At 46.3% G+C, this 16,599-nt stretch overlaps 2 protein-coding genes across 49 annotated transcripts in view; one reads left to right on the plus strand and one right to left on the minus strand.

Moving 5' to 3' along the window:
* CPNE2 (copine 2) overlaps nt 1–1,913 on the plus strand; it is a 63,121-nt gene extending 61,208 nt beyond the window's left edge. For 6 of the 11 annotated variants that reach the window (XM_077983674.1, XM_077983671.1, XM_077983670.1 and 3 more), the window contains 2 exons: nt 68–304; nt 1,495–1,913. In XM_077983674.1, the coding sequence (XP_077839800.1) occupies nt 68–304; nt 1,495–1,602 (345 nt within the window). In that variant the 3' untranslated portion in view covers nt 1,603–1,913. 11 annotated transcript variants of the gene reach the window in all.
* A 4,493-nt stretch (nt 1,914–6,406) lies between these two features.
* PSME3IP1 (proteasome activator subunit 3 interacting protein 1) overlaps nt 6,407–16,599 on the minus strand; it is a 36,324-nt gene continuing 26,131 nt past the window's right edge. For all 38 annotated transcript variants that reach the window (XM_015126239.3, XM_077986288.1, XM_077986279.1 and 35 more), the window contains one exon: nt 6,407–8,460. In XM_015126239.3, the coding sequence (XP_014981725.1) occupies nt 8,243–8,460 (218 nt within the window). In that variant the 3' untranslated portion in view covers nt 6,407–8,242. The remainder of the gene's footprint in view (nt 8,461–16,599) is intronic.

Genomic DNA, 16,599 nt, shown 5'->3' on the forward strand with positions numbered 1-16,599 from the left:
GGAGGGAAGGAGAAGGGGCGCCAGGGCCTGGGCCTTGCTGAGTGTCCCGTTGACCCCCTCCCCGCAGCAGTACTTCATCCTCCTCATCATCACGGACGGGGTCATCAGTGACATGGAGGAGACGCGGCATGCCGTGGTGCAGGCTTCCAAGCTGCCCATGTCCATCATCATCGTGGGCGTGGGCAATGCCGACTTCGCTGCCATGGAATTCCTGGATGGGGACAGCCGCATGCTGCGCTCCCACACGGGGGAGGAGGCAGCCCGCGATATTGTACAGTTCGTTCCCTTTCGAGAGTTCCGCAACGTGAGTGTGGGCCTGGGCTGGGAGGAGGTGGTTACAGGACCCCAGCCACCATAACTCATAATCAAGCTTGAGAGTCTTGGGGGTTGTCTGGCCCAATCCTAGACTTCTCCACTCCACTGACTATGCTCTTCTGAGGGCCTGCTATGGCCAGGTGCCATGCCAGGCCTTGCCCCAGTGGTGGCCGTTGTGATGGTGTGCGCACTTTCTTCCATAAACTGATGGAACATGGAGCTGTGGGCATCTAGCCTGAGGCTCTGGGGTGGGGCTTCCTGGAGGACCTGCCCTCTAGTGGGGTCTGATGAGAGGCTGGGGCTATCCACGTGGTGTAAAGTGCAGGAGGAGAGGGGTTTTCCTGATCATCACACCCCAGCCCCCTCATTTTGCAGATGGAAAACAAGGCCTCCCCGTCACCTTAGGTTGACCTCCTCTCCCTAAAGGCCTCGGCCTGGGAGACTAGTGTCCCCTGCCTTATTCCTGGAAGTGGCTCTGGCTTTATTTGCAGGTGATCCCAGGTCTGCCCACAAGGAGGCCGGGGTTGGCTTCCTGATCACTGCCCTAGCAGCATGGCCCCTGAGGAGTGCCATAGGGGAGCAGTCTCTCCCCTGTACTGCTGGCCGGGGACTTAACCCAGCCTCAGCAAGAACTGCCCACGGTGGTTTGCACCCAGTGGCCCTCACCTCTCTGCCCAGCATCCTCTGGGGTTGCCTGCGATGGTTCTACTCCTTCCTCTGGAGCATTCGCTTCCTGAGGACAAACGCTGGGCATCAGTCACCCCTTCATGCACAGGTCGGTGACCGAGTACCTCCATGTGCCTGGCCTGTGGCTGGCCGTTCACTAGTGAACCAGACTGTCAGGCCCATTTATTCCCGCCAAGAAGGCGCTCAGGAGATGTTTGCTAGATGCATAGGTGCTTCCCACAGATGGAGTCATCCTAACCCATTACTCCCAAGCATCTCAAGTGCTCCAGGTAACACTTACACCTAACTAAAGGAAGGTAATGTGATCAGGGGGAATTTCAGGCCTGGGCTGAGATGAGGGATGCCACTTGCAGACAGCCCTGGCCCGCAGCCCTAATTTTGTCCTCAATGGACACCTGCTGTAGCAGCCCTCTGGGCATAGTGCCGCTCACAACTTCCGGTCATTAATCCTCATTCTCTCTCTTCCCCACCCTACCCTCGTTCACCCTGCAGGCAGCAAAAGAGACCTTGGCCAAAGCTGTGCTGGCGGAGCTGCCCCAACAAGTTGTGCAGTATTTCAAGCATAAAAACCTGCCCCCCACCAACTCGGAGCCCGCCTGAGCTCCAGTGCCCAGCAGCAGCATGTCGGCTGAGCCTCCCGCCCTCCCCCAGGAACATGCACGCTCACCCTGCTTCCTTGTGGGTGGCCTTTTTTTACCGATCCACATTTTTATTTTTTACAACCGGACCTCCACCCCCAACTTCCTTCAGCCCAGCTGGGCTTCCTTTGTTGGAGTCAACTGTTGATGCTTCCAGGCCAAACTGGCTTCCTCTCCTCCTCTCCCCACCTTTGCCATTCTTAAGTATTGAATGTACTTTGTATAATTTTAGTGGAATTATTATTGTTATTGAGAATAAAATTTTTACAATCATAACTGGCTTTTTCCAAGTAACTATATGCAGACTCTGATGAAAGGAACGTGTCCTTGGTGCATACTTCGTGTCGTAGCCTGCACCTAATTAATTCCTGCTGTCTTTTTTAATACTGTGACTGTGTTCTATTTGTTATATACTCAGGGTAATAAACAAGTTTCAGACATCCCTGCGTCAGCTCCTTCCTCAGCAGGGACCTGACGGGCTCACTGATCTGAGAAAGGAAATGGAAGATGAAAATCCACCCTGCAAGTCTGCTAAGTTGGTGTAGTCCCCTCTGCATGGGGACATGCATTCCAGATGATAAGCTGTTAAATCGCTGCCAGTTAACAGTGATAACCTGTTAAACTGGCACAGAACCTGGCACATTGTACAAACTCAATAAATATTTGTGGATGAATAGAACGAATGTGCAGGCCCACACCAGTTTCTGGTTGGTTGCACTCAGGTGCAGCCAATACCACATATCCCTGCCCCACAAGTGGACAGCAGTCCCAGTCACCCATCTGCTCCTCCTTGGGTCTCCCGGGTGTTTGGGTCGGCCACTGGAGGTCTGTGAAAGCCTCTCTGGCTTCAGGACCCCAAATGGGGCTGCTTCTGACCCTGTTATTTCTTCTGCATCCCCCTCTCTAGGCTCAGGCCCAGTTTTATGAAACCAGTCAGAGGACCCCTCTCTGAAAGTTCAGCCCCCGTCCTAGGTCCCTCCTTTATTCCACATACATCTTCTCTTTTAGCCACTTGACTCCCGCTTGGAGCTCCAGGTAGCCCCTTGGACATGGGCTTCCATGTAATCAGTAACAGCTAACCCTCCTGTTAAGCACTGATTCCAGTTCCATGTTCAGTGTTTTGCAGGCACTTTTTCTTTTTTGAGACAGGGTCTCACTCTGTCCCACCCAGGCTGGAGTGCAGTGGTGTGATCTCGGCTCACTGCAGCTTCAACCTTGTGGGCTCAAGCAGTGCTCCCACGTCAGCCTCCCGAGTAGCTGGAACACAGGCATGCACCACCACGCCCAACTAACTTTTGTAGACATGGAGTTTCACCATGTTGCCCAGGCTGCAAGCACTATCTTGGTGAACCCTTAAGATAGCTCCTGACAGTGACCATTTCAGAGATGAGGAGACAAGCAGAGAAGCAAATCAAGTCTACTAGAGGCAGAGCCAGGCCTCATACCCAAGTCTGGCTGCCTCATGGCCCTCACTTGCTCCACTGCACTGAATGCCTTCCCTTGGCTCTGAATGGGGTTCTTCTGCTCAAGCTGCTAATGAATTAGTCACTCTGTGCCACTGACATTGGGAAGTCGCTTGTCCCCATCTACTCTTCTGCTCAGTAATTCTTACTGGGGCCTGCTAGGATTGGGCACCACAGCAGGTAGATTCCCATCTCTTAGTGCCTGGTGAGCTCCAGCCAGAATTTTTCTGGCAGGAGCGAGTAAGGGATACCTTCATCCTAAGCTTCTGGTGCCCCTGCCGATTCTGTGGACACCAAGAATCAGCTGAAGGATCTGTTAGGGACACTTCTCTCAAGAGGGCCGCAGGATTGCACAGAGCCCTGATTTGCAGACTGTCCTTCGGAAAACCACACTGCACTGGCCCCCAGGCTGGCAACATGGGTGGAATCCCACCCCTCCCTTACACCTTCCCATGGGAGCGGCTTACAAACTTGGTGAAACTAGGGAGACTGCCATCCACTGGGCCACATGAGACCCGGCCTTGCAGTGGGGGTCTGTCCCACATGCTCCCACTCTCAGGTCACTTCCTCAGGTGTGGTGGCTGTAGTCCCCACATCCAGGCTTCACATGGGGGCAGATCCAGCCATCTCTGCTCTCTGTCTGCCCCTTCTCTGCCTAACAGTGGGTGGGTAAGTCAAGCAGGCCCTTTACTCCTGGCTGGCTTCAGTTCACAAACTTGTCTAACAGTTTATCTAAACTCTTGACAAGGCCAACCAAATCACTTTTTATTTTTTTATTTTTGAGACAGAGTCTCACTCTGTCACCCAGGCTGGAGTGCAGTGGCACAATCTCAGCTCACTGCAGCCTCCGCCTCCTGGGTTCAAGTGATTCTCCTGCCTCAGCCTCCCAAGTAGTTGGGACTACAGGCGCACGCCACCTTGCCCAACTAATTTTTGTATTTTTAGTAGAGATGTAGTTTCACCATGTTTGTCAGGCTGTTCTTGAACTCCTGACCTCAAGTGATCCACCCGCCTCCCAAAGTGCTAGGATTACAGACATGAGCCATGGCGCCTGGCCCCAAATCACTTTTGTAAAATTCCAAGCTTTGGTGCTGCTACTTGGTTCCTGCACATGGATGGGAGGCTGAAAAGTGCTTGGAAACTGAGCCAGAAAGACTCCTTTACCCTTGAATCCCCTCCATGGAGGCCTGGGCACTGGCATTTGTTTAGAAGTTTCACTGAAACCAAAGAAAACTAGACTTAAAAGTTCAAATGAAAATTCTGGTTCTGTCACTTAGCTATGCAACCTCAGACAAGCCATTGAGCCCCTAGGAATTCTGATTTCCTGTAAAATATAGAGAAGGGCTGCTTCACAGGACGTTTTTTCCCCCAGAATGAAAGACACTACAGTCCACAAAAATAACGCACAAATGCCCCAAACACCCTGGCACATACATAGCAAGCTCTCAGTATACACTGAATGAAAGAAACCAACACAAGCAATGATGTGCATGACTATTACTAAAATAGTAATGGAAGACCAGCTTGCAGTATAAAGCACAGGTGAATGGCTGTCCCTCAGGGTTTTTCTGCCTCTCCCCTCTGCAAAGCTCTGATGCTGGGGCCATGTTACCACCGTGAGGCTCCCTCTCTCTCCGAACCGCTGCTCCAGCAGGTAAGGGAGCAAAATGTCAGCCCTTGCCAGTGTCACTAAAGCACAAATGTGTGACTGGTTTCTGTGTTCAACCTGTAACTACAAAAGCATTGCCAAGATCCTAGCCTCCCACTGAGCAGAACTTGCATTCCATCCTGCGACGCGTAAGTGGGCCGGGCATGCCAGAAAACCAAGAAAATACCCAAGTCCAAATAATCTGCACCACCACGGAGCTGTTTTTCTGGAAGGGCCGAAGATGACAGCTGAGCCATATACCCACGGCTAGGACAACTACGCCAAGGAACCGGGTGTGCCTAAGCAATTAACATTTAGCCAAAAGGGAAGCATACAGCAAAAGCTGGTGGTTGGAGCTTCGACGACCAGATCTGACCCTTCGCCCATGCCAGTGTTCTAGCTGCAACTGAGGAATGCCAGTGGAATGGATCAACCTGCATAAATCACCACTAATGGAAGCTCTGGCTACGCCACCCAGAAACAAGGGAGGACTGATGGTAACAGCACTGAGGGTGGTCACCAGTTACTAAACACTGTGTGTCAGATACCGCACACCTAGCACCTAATCTAGGTTATCTCTAACTCCCTAGGAAGTTAGTGGTGTTATTCCTATTTACCAAGGAGGAAAGTGAGGTCCAGAGAGGTCACACTAACCTTCCCCAGTGACACAGCTAGTCACAGCTGGCTCCTAACTCATAACCACTATGGTGGAACTAGGCTGAGTTCCCAGAGAGGCGCAGCAGAAACAGCGGGGAAGGGCTTAGGCAAATGAAGCTCCTCTCTTGGGTGGGAAGGAGGTGGCCAGACAGGAAGAACTCAGGAGCTAGAGTGAAAGAAATGAGGATGCCTGGCACTAAGTCACCCGACTTAGGTGCTCCCGACTCCCAGTATAGAATGATCCTGAAAAAAGCTGAAGCCACCCCCCACCCCACCCCTCTGAATTTGGGGAGCCAGCTCTCAGTCTCTTGCATCCTTAGATTCAGGGAAGACATACACAAGTAGGTAGCCAGCCACCTTTTTGGGTCTAGTCACATCAGCTTCCCTGGTTTTTACAGATGGAAAAATAGATGCTTTGAATATCACACTCACTTTCTCCACCCAGTTAGGTGACACAAGCTAGATAATCCTCCCCAAATAGAGGGGGCAGTAGGATTCCTATTAGCTTTCTCCCTCACATGGTTGGAGAATTATAAGAATCCAACCACTCAGGACAAAGTAAGCGAGCTTAAAGAAACCCATGCCAAACTTCGTTTTTGTCCCATAATTACCCAATTATAAAATCCCAACTATTAAGGCAGGAGTACTACACTTTACGGTTTAAAGCAGTGTTCCTTCCAGCCCTGTTTATTCTATTCTCCTTTGGGTTTGAACTTCAAGTCTACACTAGATACTTTCCAAGGCTGCTTCCTCTGTTGGTCAGATCAGATGCTGCTTGTTAGCTGTGGTTTCTACAGAAGCTCTGTTTCAGTTCCAGAGCTCTGTGCTAATGGGTACAATGGAATATGATGCAACCATCACCAGTGATTCTCAGTCTCTCCTGAGACACCAGAAGATAAGTGACAGTCTGGAGTCTCACTCAACCTTCTCCACATAATCTAGCTGAGAGACACAGGGAGAGTTGGAAGCACAATATTCAGTAGAGGAAAAACAAGATCTTGTTCTCTGACAGGTTTATTAGCTTTCATGTTAATGTATGTTTTTAAACCCTGCAACCTTTTGTCAACTTCTTTCCACATCAAGAGGCCATGAGGTACAGTAATGTGGCTTGACTCAAGCCACATAAAGATGGTGACTTGATGCCCTAGCCTGCCTCCTGTAACAATGTGAGGCTGTTTTGGGTACATGCTGTAATAACAACACGACTATCACAGGAACGATGAAGCAGAGAAGCAGAAGGTGCCTACACAGTTTTACCTAAACATCTTGTTTGTTAGGATGGAGCTGACGCGCCCATACTGGCAGTCAGGAACAATTAGCACAGAGTAGTTCTGAAAAGGAGGAAGAATTCCCAAAGCATCAGTTATGGGTGCAGAGAAGTCGCCATCTGCCAACGGGCACCGGAGTGTCACTGCACTGGAAGGGGAAAACGAGTGGGCTGGATGAGATCCAGGGGCCTCTCTGCCCACGTTCAAAGTCAGTAGCTGCTCTGCCTGCCGGCACCACAGTGTCAACACATTTTGTGTGTGTCTCACTCAGTCTCACACCCAAGAAAGTGAAAACAATTGACGTAGGAACAAGGGGAATGGATAAAGAACGGTACACGCTTATTCTAAAGCAGGAGAGCCTACAGATTGTCATCAAAGCTCATATCTTATCTCTTTCCTAGAGGCCTCCAAACCATCTCCCTCTCCCCCTCCCTCCTCCAGAATCCAAGGGATGAACCCGTTTCCCTTTATGAGACAAGGTGGAGCAGCACCTCTAGTTTTTGGCTGCTCATGGCCTCAGAGTTGCTGTTTGGAAAGGAAAAAGAGCAGCAGGGGCAGCAAAGAAAAGTACTAGGGCAGCACCTTTAGGTTAGAAATAGATTCCACAGTGAAAAGCACAAGTATAATGTGCATTAAACAGAGAAGGGCCTCAGTAGAACAGTCACAATATGCAAGTGTGTCCCACTCGTTTACAATATCAGGATTCCAGGAGCTGCCAGAAATAAGTCATCTCATTAACATACCTACCCATAGTTCTGATGTCTGACTATGAGTAAACAAGGCCTACGTTTGTTTCTCTAAAATTTAGAATCTTAAACTAAATCCTTTATTTCAAAAACAAACATAAAATAATTTCCCAGGCAGAGAAAAGGTCTGAGATGGAAGCTTTCTTGTTAGCAGTCCCTTCCTGCATAAACGGGGTTGGATAAAGAGGGGAGAGAGAATGGCCAAGGGTATGGAAAGCTTTCACAATGCATGCCGAGTGTGAAGTGACACCCCCAGCAGATGGGGTTTATCATCTTTACTTAGTCACACAACATCAAGGACTGGTTAGTTCCAGGGAAGGGCTCCATTTCATCACCTGGGTCAGTTCTCTTCCCCCGCATGCTCCACAATGCAGTAGAACCAAACAACACGTTCACCTACAATAGAATGTTTAAATAACACCTTACTTCTTACTTATAACTGCCCTTACTTCTTTGTGCTGTCAGGAAAAGAAAAAAACGGAAAGCAATAAAACCCAAACCCTTTGGCAAGCCAGCCGGTGCCTATTCTCCTAGGGCATTTTTAGTGGAACTTCAGCTGGGCCTTGCCCTCCTCCCAATATCAGTGAGGAAAGTGGCAGCGGGATAGGTTTGCTCATGTGCACTGCAGTAGAAAGAGAAACCAAACACAATTCGGGCCACAGGTGGATTCTGGCACATTTTTAGATTGGATTGGTTAAAAGTGTCATGTTGTGCACAGGATGCAGGCAAAGGAGTTTTTTTTTTGAGACGTAATGCCCGAAGGCAGCATGAACGGTCCAATCTACCCTTGGGGAGGAGCTCCCTGTTAAGGACAGAGAAACTAGGGGGCCTCGAGGAAAGTGTTGGTTCGGAAGATGGAGGAGACAATCTTTCCGGTGGCATTGATGGTGCCTTCGCTGTCTGAGCTGGACTCGGAGTCGCTGCTCCCAGAGTAGGCGCCCAGGCCCGGGAGGATGCCGATACAGACTGCAGCAGAGGGGCAGTGGATGGAGGGGCCACTCAGGGAAGTGTTTCCGAGAGACTTGCAGGATGAGGGCTCTGCAATAAAAGGTGAAAGACTGTCATTTTGTCACCCTTTTCCAAAGTTGGGGACTGACTTACTATGTGCCAGGCACTGTACCGCGGGCTTTTCCCACAGAGAAGCCTCAGAACAACACTATGCAGCCAATACTATCATCACCCTAAGAGGTGGGGAAACTGAAGGAGGAAGGGAGGCTCCAGGAGGTGAAAGGACTTCTGAAAGGGGCAGAGCTGAGACTTGAATCAAGGTCTTTTTAACTCCAGAGCCTGACTACACTCTCTTGTCCCCCATCAAATCCGAGCTGGAGAACAAGCTACTCTGGAGTGCAGCCTAGAGTGCTTTGACTTCCCCGTGCTCACACAGCCGTGAGAATCTGAAGACAGATTAAGAGAGACACTGTGAGCAATAATAACAATTCCATTAAGTTCTCAGCATATTATGCCATTCCTTATTTACTGACCAATAAGCCAGCTAGCACAGATACAATTTCAAGGTCAAACATTAGCTACAAAATAACATTCTTTTCTTTTTAAACATTTTAAAAAATCGGGTAGCCCCCTGGACTAGAATAGGCTTAGAAGGACTCACCAGAATAGCATTCTTTATTAAGAAGGGCCGCTTTTCCCAGATAGGAGAGAGGAGCAATTCAGAAACCAATTTAACACAACCTTTGCTTTCCAGTTGTGTTCTTTTACAAATGAGAAAACTGAAGCCTGTCAGGTAACATTTTAAGGCCATGCAGAATGTCACCTAGGAGCTGGGATTCTTTTTCTTACAGGAAACCCACAGTTACTCTGCCACCTCAATGACAAATATCTCAATCTAGACAATGCAGGACTTGGCTGGGCATGGTGGCTTATGCCTATAATCCTGGCACTTTGGGAGGCTGAGATGGGAGGACCACTTGAGGTCAGGAGTTTAAGACCAGCCTGGGCAACACAGTGAGGCCCTGTCTCTACGAAAAAATGTTTTGAAAAATTAGACGGTGCCAAGCGCGGTGGCTCATGCCTGTAATCCCAGCACTTTGGGAGGCCAAGGTGGGTGGATCACTTGAGGTCAGGAGTTCAAGGCCAGCCTGGCCAACATGGTGAAACCCCATCTCTACTAAAAGTACAAAAAATTAGCTGGGCGTGGTGATGTGTGCCTGTAATCCCAGTTACTAGGGAGACTGAGGGAGGAGAATAGCTCCAATCCAGGAGGCAGCGGTTGCAGTGAGTTGAGATCATGCCACTGCACTCCAGCCTGGGCAACAGAGCAAGACTCTGCCTCAAAAAAAAAAAAAAAAAATCAGTCGGGTGTAGTTGTGCATGCCTGTGGTCCCAGCTACTTGTGAGGCTAATGCGAGGATTGCTTGAGCCCAGGAGTTCAAGGTTACGGTGAGCTATGATGGCACCACTGTACTCCAGCCTGGGCAACAAAGCAAGACCCTGTCTGAAAAAAAAAAGAAAGAAAGAAGAAGAAGAAGGAGAAAGAAAGAAAATGCAAGACTTGAAGACTAAAGAAAAAGTTAAGAACTCTACTCCAGGCCTTCCGTTCTTCCCTGAAATGTTTCCGGCCTTATTTAATCACTACAACTTGATGTATAGGCGTTGTTCCCATTTTACTGATGAGGAAAGCCAAATGACTTGGCAAGGTTGCAGGTTGCTTAAGGCAGAAAATGTGAAACTAAACATGAATCAAAAGAGAATATACTAAAACGTTAACCTGAGCTCACTGCAGAGTTAAGGGTTGGAGTTCACACTTTGTTGCCACAGGCTGACAAGCATACTACCTTCTAGGGTTTTGCCTTAGATGTACTAATACCTCATTTGCCCAGACACCTCAAGTAAATGTGAAGAGAATACACAGTTCCAAGTATAGGAAACCAGGAGTAAGCAAACAATACCACTGAGGAGTTAGAAGAGATATCAAACGGCCCGCAAACAAAGTTCAGATCAATGCATTTGCTTGTTTGTGCAAGAAGCTCGAAGAAGGGAAAAGGAAGCTGCCAAAGATAAGCAATGTTAAAACATGGAGATGGAGAAAAGTAAAATGAAAGCCAACAATGGCTACAGAGATAGAGCAAGGCGATAAAAGAGGCAGGAGCAAATACTTGCAATATCACAAAAGCAAATTTCCTTAAAATACTAAGAGTTCTTCCAAATCTGTTAAAAAAAACAACCAACAACCAAATAGAAAAGTGAACAGAAAACATGAACAACTCACAGAAAAAGAAACAGATGAATTTTAAACATAAGGGGATAAACAATATATTAGGAGGGAATGTGTTGGGAACAGCAAACTTCGTATGCTGTTCAGGGGGTACAGAGAAATTTGGCAATGTTCTTTGAACTTAAATGATGTCCATAAAAGAACATTCATTGCAGCACTGTTTACAGTAGCAAAACAGTACAGACAACCAAAATGTCCATTAGATGACTAGTTAAGTAATGGACTACTATTCAACCACTAAGATGAATAAAGTAGCTGGGCATAATGGCTCATGTCTGTAATCTCAGCACTTTGGGAGACCAAGGCAGAAGGATCACTTGAGCCCCCCAGGAGTTTGAGAACAGCCTGGCCAACACAGGGAAACTCTGTCTCTATAAAAAAATTTTAAAAATTAGCCAGGTGTGGTGGTGCACACTTGTAGTCCCAGCTACTCAGGAGGCTGAGGTAGGAAGATCACTTGAACTGGGGAAGTTGAGGCTGTAGTGAGCCATGATTACACCATAGAACTCCAAACTGGGTGACAGAGCGAGAACGAAGAAGAAGAAGGAGAAGAAGAGGAAGAAGAAGGAGAGGAAGAAGAAGGAGAAGGAGAAGGAGAAGGAGAGGAAGGAGAAGGAGAAGGAGAGGAAGAAGAAGGAGAGGAAGAAGAAGGAGAAGGAGAAGGAGAGGAAGGAGAAGGAGAAGGAGAGGAAGAAGGAGAGGAAGAAGAAGGAGAAGGAGAAGGAGAGGAAGGAGAAGGAGAAGGAGAAGGAGAGGAAGAAGAAGGAGAGGAAGGAGAAGGAGAAGGAGAGGAAGAAGAAGGAGAGGAAGAAGGAGAAGGAGAAGGAGAGGAAGAAGAAGGAGAAGAAGAAGGAGAGGAAGAAGAAGGAGAAGGAGAAGGAGAGGAAGGAGAAGGAGAAGGAGAGGAAGAAGAAGGAGAGGAAGAAGAAGGAGAAGGAGAGGAAGAAGAAGGAGAGGAAGAAGAAGGAGAAGGAGAAGGAGAGGAAGAAGAAGGAGAAGGAGAGGAAGAAGAAGGAGAGGAAGAAGGAGAAGGAGAAGGAGAGGAAGAAGAAGGAGAAGGAGAAGGAGAGGAAGAAGAAGGAGAGGAAGAAGAAGGAGAAGGAGAAGGAGAAGGAGAGGAAGAAGAAGGAGAAGGAGAAGGAGAGGAAGAAGAAGGAGAAGGAGAAGAAGGAGAAGGAGAAGGAGAGGAAGAAGAAGGAGAAGGAGAAGGAGAGGAAGAAGAAGGAGAGGAAGAAGAAGGAGAAGGAGAAGGAGAGGAAGGAGAAGGAGAGGAAGGAGAAGGAGAAGGAGAAGAAGAAGAAGAAGGAGAAGGAGAGGAAGAAGAAGGAGAGGAAGAAGAAGGAGAAGGAGAAGGAGAGGAAGGAGAAGGAGAAGGAGAGGAAGAAGAAGGAGAGGAAGAAGGAGAAGGAGAAGGAGAGGAAGAAGAAGGAGAAGGAGAAGGAGAGGAAGAAGAAGGAGAGGAAGAAGAAGGAGAAGGAGAAGGAGAGGAAGGAGAAGGAGAGGAAGAAGAAGGAGAAGGAGAAGGAGAGGAAGAAGAAGGAGAGGAAGAAGAAGGAGAAGGAGAAGGAGAGGAAGGAGAAGGAGAGGAAGGAGAAGGAGAAGGAGAAGAAGAAGGAGAAGGAGAGGAAGAAGAAGGAGAGGAAGAAGAAGGAGAAGGAGAGGAAGGAGAAGGAGAAGGAGAGGAAGAAGAAGGAGAGGAAGAAGAAGGAGAAGGAGAAGGAGAGGAAGGAGAAGGAGAAGGAGAAGAAGAAGAAGAAGGAGAAGGAGAAGGAGAGGAAGAAGAAGGAGAAGGAGAAGGAGAGGAAGAAGAAGGAGAAGAAGAAGGAGAGGAAGGAGAAGGAGAAGGAGAGGAAGAAGAAGGAGAAGGAGAGGAAGAAGAAGGAGAAGGAGAAGGAGAGGAAGAAGAAGGAGAAGAAGAAGGAGAGGAAGAAGAAGGAGAAGGAGAAGGAGAGGAAGAAGAAGGAGAAGGAGAAGGAGAGGAAGAAGAAGGAGAGGAAGAAGAAGGAGAAGGAGAGGAAGGAGAAGGAGAGGAAGGAGAAGGAGAAGGAGAAGAATAAGAAGAAGGAGAAGGAGAGGAAGAAGAAGGAGAGGAAGAAGAAGGAGAAGGAGAGGAAGGAGAAGGAGAAGGAGAAGAAGAAGAAGAGGAAGAAGAAGAAAGCATCTTCTTCTTGAATGATCCCCAAGATACTGTGCTAAATGAAAAAGGCAAGGAGCAGGACAGTGTGTGAAAGTTATAATTTGGGGCAAAGAGGTCATGCCCATGTATACGCATGTCAGTGTCTGAGAACAATAAATAAAAACTGGTAGCAGTGGCTGCTCAGGGGAAATGAACTTAGTGGTTGGAAAACGGGGGAGACTTACTTTTTACTCCACATTCTTTTGTCCCTTTTGAATTTTTCCTTTCTTTCTTTCTTTTTTTTTAAACATAAGTCTCACTATGCTGCCCAGGTTAAACTCCTGGGCTCAAGTGATTTTCCCACCTCAGCCTTCCAGAGAGTTGGGATTACAGGTATGAGCCACCTAACCTGGCCTAAATGTTTTATTATGTGCATATATTACCAATTCAGACAATTTTTCAAAATGCAGCTGTGCTTGGGTAGACAATTTTTTAAAAAAGCAAATACAAAAAATTCAAAGAACATCCTGAGCACTTAAACTAGGGAGGAACAGTCCCGTTTATCTCTGTAACCCCAAGAGCATCCCAGTATTAAAGCTAAGAAGGCTGCAGAAGATAAGAGGGGTTGCTTGTTTGTATTCTCTATTAACTGTAAGCCCCTTGAAGGCAAGCACTCTTTTATCACCATTCCACCCCCAGGCCATATAGCACAAGGCCTGGCTCAGAGCAGGCTTGCATCCACAAGGGTCAGAAATCAGAATGCAAGAAACTGTGTCAGACAGTTTACAGTTTCATTGCAAATGGCTAATTTGGGGGGTACGGGTATAAAAATGTGACGCTCTTTTAACATTTGGAACATAACATCAAACTATACCATTCATGACTTAAACATGCATTGTAGTACTTATGTATACCATATAGAATGATACTTTCAGCATTCTGTTAGAAAAATTTGGTTGTTCAAAAAAAACAAACCGGCCAGGCATGGTGGCTCACGCCTGTAATCTCAACACTTTGGGAGGCTGGGGCAGGTGGATTACCTGAGGTCAGGGGTTCGAGACCAGCCTGGCCAACATGGGGAAACCTTGTCTCTACTAAAAATACAAAAATTAACCAGGCGTGGCGGTACACGCCTGTAATCCCAGCTACTTGGGTGGCTGAGGCACGAGAATCACTTGAGCCTGGGAGGTGAAGGTTGCAATGAGCCGGGATTGCGCCACTGCACTCCAGCCTGGGGGACAGAGCGAGACTGTCTCAAAATAAAAAAAACAAACCAACCAACAAACAAAAAAAACCTTATAAGGGTATATAGATCAGTTACCTAGAAAACTAATTTATGTGAAATTGTTGAATGAGGTATTTCATTTTATCAAGTATAGACACTCCTGCTTAATGATGGGAATATGGCCTGAGAAATACATCATTAGACAATTTCATCATTGTGAACATCATAGTTATACAACCTAGATGGTACAGCCTACTACACATGTAGGCCATATGGTATATAGCCTATTGCTCCTAGGCTACAAACCTGTACAGCATGTTACTGTATGAATACTGTAGGCAGCTGTAGTACAATGGTCAGTATTTGTGTATCTAAACGTAGCTAAGCATAGAAAAAGGCACAGTAAAAATACGGTATTATGATCTTATGGGACCACCATCATATATGCACCCATCATTGACAAAAATGTCGTTATGTGGCACATGACCATATTTCAAGGGCGAATGGAATTTAAAGGTCTATTTTATATAGAAAAGAAGGATGAAAGTCAGAGTGCCTGTGGGGGTAGAGAACTGGCCTAATGGAAGGACGGAAGTTAGCTACAGAAATATAATCAAGGAATCTGGACCACTGTGGCATCAGAAGAGTTTAAGTAAAAAAAACCAAATACCCCAATTATCTAGGAGGTTTCAAGAAAGAAAAGAGACTGCAAATCCGACAAATTTCATTCCAAAAGCAGTTAACTGTCCAAAGAGAACAAAATGGTGCCCTCTGATCTCCCCCATTTGGTGAAGTTTCCTGCCAGCTTCTGCATTTGCAGGACCACATTGTCATACTAAATTAACACAGAAAATTACTAATAGAGAATGTTCTTAGTATTCAGACAGATGCGTGACTTGGGAGTAGATGGGGCCAACTTGTGCATTCACTGGCTCTGCTCAGTGCTTAAGTTCAGAGTCTTCACTGGGGAAAGGCTGAATCTCTATCAGAGTCATAGGGGCCCAAGGAGGAAATCCTCCCACTGCTAAGGACAGGGCTGAAGCAAGCTTCAAGGAGTATTCTTCTTGTGGGGCCTTAATTCCTAGCAAAGGAGGACACTTCCTGCCTAGTTTCTGTTGCAAGAATGCAGGAGTAGGAAGAAGGGATTTAGAATGACAAAAAGATGACTCTAAAACACAATTGTCTGCCTGAGATAGTCCAAAGAAGCTACACAAGTTTTCCTTTCCATTGATTCATTTGTATAGTTCCTACCAGGAAATAAGTACCATATAGTGAGCAAATAGCTTACTTGTGGAAATACATTTAAGATTCCTATGCCAAGCGCATTTAACCCCAGCAACTCAGGAGGCTCATGTGGGAGGATCGCCTAAGCCTGGGAGTTTGTGGCTGTAGTGCGCCATGATTGCACCCGTGAGTAGTCACTGCACTACAGCCTAAGCAACAAAGTGAGATCCTACCTCTAAAAAAAATTAATTAAAAGAAAAATATTCCTATGAAGTTTTGTGTGTATGTGTGTGTGTGTATACACATATACAGTATAGATTTATCCTATTTAAGCAAGTTTCCTGCTTATTAAAAAAATGTCAGTGAAAAATTCCAAAATTGCTGAAGGTAGTATAAATTGGGATAACTTAACTGAAGGGCAATTTGAGAATATTTACCTAAATTACAAATGTATATCCTCTCTGACCTATCAAGTCTACTTCAAGGTATTTAACTTGATAGATCTGTGCATGTGAAAAATTATGCACGTGTAGGATTATTACTGAAACACCAGAACAGGGGAAGAATGGAAAAAATCTAAGTGTTCATCAATTAAAAAGTGGGATAAATGATATACCCATACAATATACAATACTACACAGCCTTAAAAAGCAACAAGGAAGTGCTCTACATCCAATTATGCAATGATTCCCAAGGTACAGTAACTGCTGAATTAAGCAATGAACAGAGTAGGTTAGATTACAATACTACTAATAATGAAAGTTTAAAAACAATATATAATATATTCCTGCTGAAAAAAACCGACTTGATCAAGCTTCCAGATCAAATTACCATTTTACAGGAAACACAAGGTAGCAGGAAACAGCACGGGGATGCCATCAGTAAAATGTAGAGCCAGAGAAATGCTAAAGAACAAAGACCCAGTTTCTCCACAAATAAAATACAAAGAAAACAAAATATAAATTTAGAAAGGAAGAACTTACAGATTAAATTCAAATTAAAAGGTGTATTAGCCTATCGCTAAGATGGCAATATTGCCAAATTAATCTACAGATTCCAGCAATTCCTGTATCAAAATCTTAGCTGCCTTTTCTGCAGAAACTGACAAGCTGATCCCAAATTCATATGGAAATTCTACAGACTCCAAATAGCCAAAACAATCTTGAAAAACAGGAGCCAAGTTGGAAGACTCACACTTCCCAATTTTAAAACTTACTCCAAAGCTATAGTGATCAAGACTGTGTGGTAATGGCATACAGATAGACATATATAGCTCAGTGGAAGAAGACAGTCCAGAAATAAATCCACACATTTATGGTCAACTGATTTTTTAAAAATATAAATCACTGAGTTGTATCCTTTTAAAGGGGGAATTTTATG

This window comes from Macaca mulatta, chromosome 20 (genome assembly GCF_049350105.2).
Source record: "Macaca mulatta isolate MMU2019108-1 chromosome 20, T2T-MMU8v2.0, whole genome shotgun sequence".
NCBI classification, from domain to species: domain Eukaryota; kingdom Metazoa; phylum Chordata; class Mammalia; order Primates; family Cercopithecidae; genus Macaca; species Macaca mulatta.